The sequence below is a fragment of the Nanorana parkeri genome, unplaced genomic scaffold (assembly GCF_000935625.1).
Source record: "Nanorana parkeri isolate BGI_ZX_2015 unplaced genomic scaffold, ASM93562v1 scaffold2130, whole genome shotgun sequence".
NCBI classification, from domain to species: domain Eukaryota; kingdom Metazoa; phylum Chordata; class Amphibia; order Anura; family Dicroglossidae; genus Nanorana; species Nanorana parkeri.
In genome coordinates this window covers 80,671-84,919 of record NW_017308398.1, presented here as the reverse complement: position 1 = coordinate 84,919, position 4,249 = coordinate 80,671, and the positions used below count along the sequence as shown (strand labels likewise).

Below are 4,249 nucleotides of genomic sequence, written 5' to 3'. Positions count from 1 at the left end.
TGTTCTTGGAGCAAACGTCTTGTTTATGAATTTTGACCTGTCCACAAGCTGCCCCTCCTTGACAAATGACCCGCCTGCTTTCAGTCATGTGATTGGCGGTATAGATGTGTAATCCATTTCCTGTTTTGTCCCTCCCCCGCAGTACGTGGAGAACAACAAGAAGGCGGACAATGATTGGTTCAGGCTTGAGTCGAACAAGGAAGGCACCAGGTGAGATGTGGGTGGGGCTGGTGGTAGGAGCTCCGCCTCCTGTGCTTGCTTGGCTCCACAATGGTATAACGGGCACTCCTCTTCCGGTGTGTTGCAGGTGGTTCGGGAAATGCTGGTACATCCACGAGCTGCTGAAGTACGAGTTCGAGGTGGAGTTCGATGTGAGTGTCTTTGTATTGATAGTTTTGGAGCGGTGAACTCCTCATCCAATCCCCGACAGATGTCCAGGGTGGAAGGGGGAGGGGCTGCAACGTGGGTAGAGGTGACCCAGTTGGTGTTGTAGAAAGACAGAAAGCAAGAGAAAATCTGTATGTCTCTCATACTTTCCTGGTGACACCAGGATAGGTAGTGAGAGGGCGGGATGTCACCAGGACAAGAAGTCAGAATGTGGGAATGTCACCTGGACAGGAAGTAAGAGGGCGGGATATTTAGGGATGGCAACCGGAAAGGGAATTAGAGGGCGGGATGGTCCCCAGGACAGGAAGTAAGATGGCGGGATGTCACCAGGACAGGAAGTAAGAGGGCGGGATGTCACCTGTACAGGAAGTAAGAGGGCGGATGTCACCTGTACAGGAAGTAAGAGGGCGAGATGTCACCAGGACAAGAAGTCAGAATGTGGAAATGTCACCTGTACAGGAAATAAGAGGGCAGGATGTCACCTGAACAGGAAGTAAGAGGGTGGGATGTCACCAGGACAAGAAGTCAGAATGCGGGAATGTCACCTGGACAGGAAGTAAGAGGGCGGGATGTCCCCTGTACAGGAAGTAAGAGGGCGAGATGTCACCAGGACAGGAAGTAAGAGGGCGGGATGTCCCCTGTACAGGAAGTAAGAGGGCGAGATGTCACCAGGACAGGAAGTAAGAGGGCGGGATGTCCCCTGTACAGGAAGTAAGAGGGCGAGATGTCACCAGGACAGGAAGTAAGAGGGCGGGATGTCCCCTGTACAGGAAGTAAGAGGGCGAGATGTCACCAGGACAGGAAGTAAGAGGGCGGGATGTCCCCTGTACAGGAAGTAAGAGGGCGAGATGTCACCAGGACAGGAAGTAAGAGGGCGGGATGTCCCCTGTACAGGAAGTAAGAGGGCGAGATGTCACCAGGACAGGAAGTAAGAGGGCGGGATGTCCCCTGTACAGGAAGTAAGAGGGCGAGATGTCACCAGGACAGGAAGTAAGAGGGCGGGATGTCCCCTGTACAGGAAGTAAGAGGGCGAGATGTCACCAGGACAGGAAGTAAGAGGGCGGGATGTCCCCTGTACAGGAAGTAAGAGGGCGAGATGTCACCAGGACAGGAAGTAAGAGGGCGGGATGTCCCCTGTACAGGAAGTAAGAGGGCGAGATGTCACCAGGACAGGAAGTAAGAGGGCGGGATGTCCCCTGTACAGGAAGTAAGAGGGCGAGATGTCACCAGGACAGGAAGTAAGAGGGCGGGATGTCCCCTGTACAGGAAGTAAGAGGGCGAGATGTCACCAGGACAGGAAGTAAGAGGGCGGGATGTCCCCTGTACAGGAAGTAAGAGGGCGAGATGTCACCAGGACAGGAAGTAAGAGGGCGGGATGTCCCCTGTACAGGAAGTAAGAGGGCGAGATGTCACCAGGACAGGAAGTAAGAGGGCGGGATGTCCCCTGTACAGGAAGTAAGAGGGCGAGATGTCACCAGGACAGGAAGTAAGAGGGCGGGATGTCCCCTGTACAGGAAGTAAGAGGGCGAGATGTCACCAGGACAGGAAGTAAGAGGGCGGGATGTCCCCTGTACAGGAAGTAAGAGGGCGAGATGTCACCAGGACAAGAAGTCAGAATGCGGGAATGGCACCTGGACAGGAAGTGAGAGGGTGGGATGTCACCTGGACAAGAAGTCAGAATGTCACCTGGACAAGAAGTCAGAATGTGTGAGTGTCACCAGGGCAGAAAGGGAGAGTGCAGCGGTTTCTCCAGGGCGGGCAGCGAGGGTCATCTGCAGGACAGGAAGCGAGGGGCTGGGGTCGTCTCCAGGGCGGGAAACGAGGGGCTGAGGGTCGTCTTCAGGACAGGAAGCGAGGGGCTTGGGGCGTCTCCAGGACAGGAAGCGGGGGGCGTCTCTAGGACAGGAAGCACATTTATTTAGTAGAGGAAGGAAGGGTTTACAACATCTGTTTTGTTTGCGCTCTCCATCTTCTTGTCCTGGTGACACCCACACCTCTCTTTTTGACCTGGTGTCACCAAGACAGGAAGCGAGGAGAGGCAGCCAGCAAATGGGCCCCGTATCCCTTTCATTGCCAATGCCAGTCCATTCAATGTTACCAAGCAATTGAGAATGCCTGCAGGGTGTCTGTTATGCTGATCCCCCGGCTTCAGAATTCTTGATAGCTGGGACACGTCTGCAAACTGGGAAAGTACAAAAAAAAAAGTAATGCATGCTCGTTCTGGCTTAGTGACTCGAGCAATTGAAGCCAGAGGATGAACATGACAAGCAGCCACGTAGCATTTGCTAAAGAAGGTCCTCCGTGGCACCCCATGCATTCCTGCTAGGTTAACTTTTAGCTTAGAAACCTTCCTAGCGGAGGGGGTGAAAAACTCCAGGGCTGCAGGTAACAAAAACAAAGATGATAATGAGGGATGGCCCCCGAGGCTGCAGGTAACACTAACGCATGTTTTGCATTTTGTTTCCGCGTTTCAGATTCCGGTCACGTACCCGGCCACCGCCCCCGAAATCGCCATTCCAGAGCTTGACGGGAAGACGGCGAAGATGTACAGGTAAAAAGCGGGTGTAGCTGGCTCGCATCGCCGGCCATATATGGTCATTAAAGAATGGCTTTTATTCAGCATGCGCCCAGTGAAGGCTCACTCCTGCCAGGATGTAACATGTTTGGGTTTTGTTTTCTATAGAGGAGGGAAGATCTGCCTGACGGAACACTTCAAACCCCTGTGGGCACGGAACGTACCAAAATTCGGCCTGGCCCATCTCATGGCTTTAGGGGTGAGTATGCGTAAAGGGGGCCCTGTCGTGAATGCTGACCTGTCTTTTTACTGCCAGTTGGGAGGTTTCCCCTTACTTCCTGTCAGGACAGGAAGTGATGAGAGATCTTTTTAAGAGTAAACAATTGGGCGCGCCATTTATTGTGCAGCTAACGCGTTTTCTCTCCGTCTCACAGCTGGGGCCGTGGCTGGCGGTGGAAATTCCCGACCTGATTAGCAAAGGATTAATTAAACATAAAGACAATTGAGGGTGAGATTCCAGCCAATTGCTGCCCTGATACCGAACTCGGGGGGGCCACCGACCCGCCAATTACCTCGCCAATGCAAGACCCAGAGGCCCCCGATCAGCCAGTCACCTCTATGACCCAAAACCCAGAGGCCACCGACCAGCCAATCACATCCATGATACAAATCCCAGAGGCCACCAACCATCCAATCACCTTCCTAATACAAGACTCGGAGGCCACGACGAGCCAATAAACTCCCTAAAACAAGGCCCAGAGGCCACTGATCAGCCAATCACCTCCCTGATACAAAATGCAGAGGCCACTGACTATCCAACCACTTTCTTGATACAAGACCCAGGAGCCACGACCAGCCAATCACCTTCCTGATACAAGACTCAGAGGCCACTGACCAGCTGAAGACCACCGATGAACCAACCACCTCATTGATTTACTGAGACCCAGGACGCCAGCATCCAGCTTGGCCACACAGCGAGGACGGAAAATCCACCATTTATTGAAGTCTTACCGAATGGCGGCATTGTCATAGATTTATCATATTTGTACCCCAAACTGCTCCGCCTACCGTCAGCTGTTCTGTATAATAAATTTTCTGTTGCGCTCACCTCGTCTGTCATGTGATATTCTTATTTTTTTTTTCATTGGGCAGGTTTTGGTTAAATTTATTTCCCAGCGCAGGAGCAGAGCAGGGCCAATCTTTAGATGCTTGTGCCTGGGCGACAGGTGCGCAGGTTGGCAGTCGCGTTTATAAATTTCTGCACTGCTGGAGGAAACCCGAATACATAAACTGTCCAGCTCAAACAAATCATATTTTGTTATGGACAGATTAGGGAAAGGTGTGACC

The 4,249-nt window shown here is 52.6% G+C and overlaps 1 protein-coding gene across 1 annotated transcript in view; it reads left to right on the top strand.

The window, feature by feature from the left end:
- Positions 1–3,471, top strand: part of UFC1 (ubiquitin-fold modifier conjugating enzyme 1) — a 4,907-nt gene extending 1,436 nt beyond the window's left edge. The window contains exons 2-6 of the mRNA XM_018572774.1: positions 143–210; positions 308–371; positions 2,862–2,938; positions 3,071–3,161; positions 3,337–3,471. Of these exons, the coding sequence (XP_018428276.1) occupies positions 143–210; positions 308–371; positions 2,862–2,938; positions 3,071–3,161; positions 3,337–3,408 (372 nt within the window). The 3' untranslated portion in view covers positions 3,409–3,471. The remainder of the gene's footprint in view (positions 1–142; positions 211–307; positions 372–2,861; positions 2,939–3,070; positions 3,162–3,336) is intronic.
- Positions 3,472–4,249: the final 778 nt, after the last annotated feature.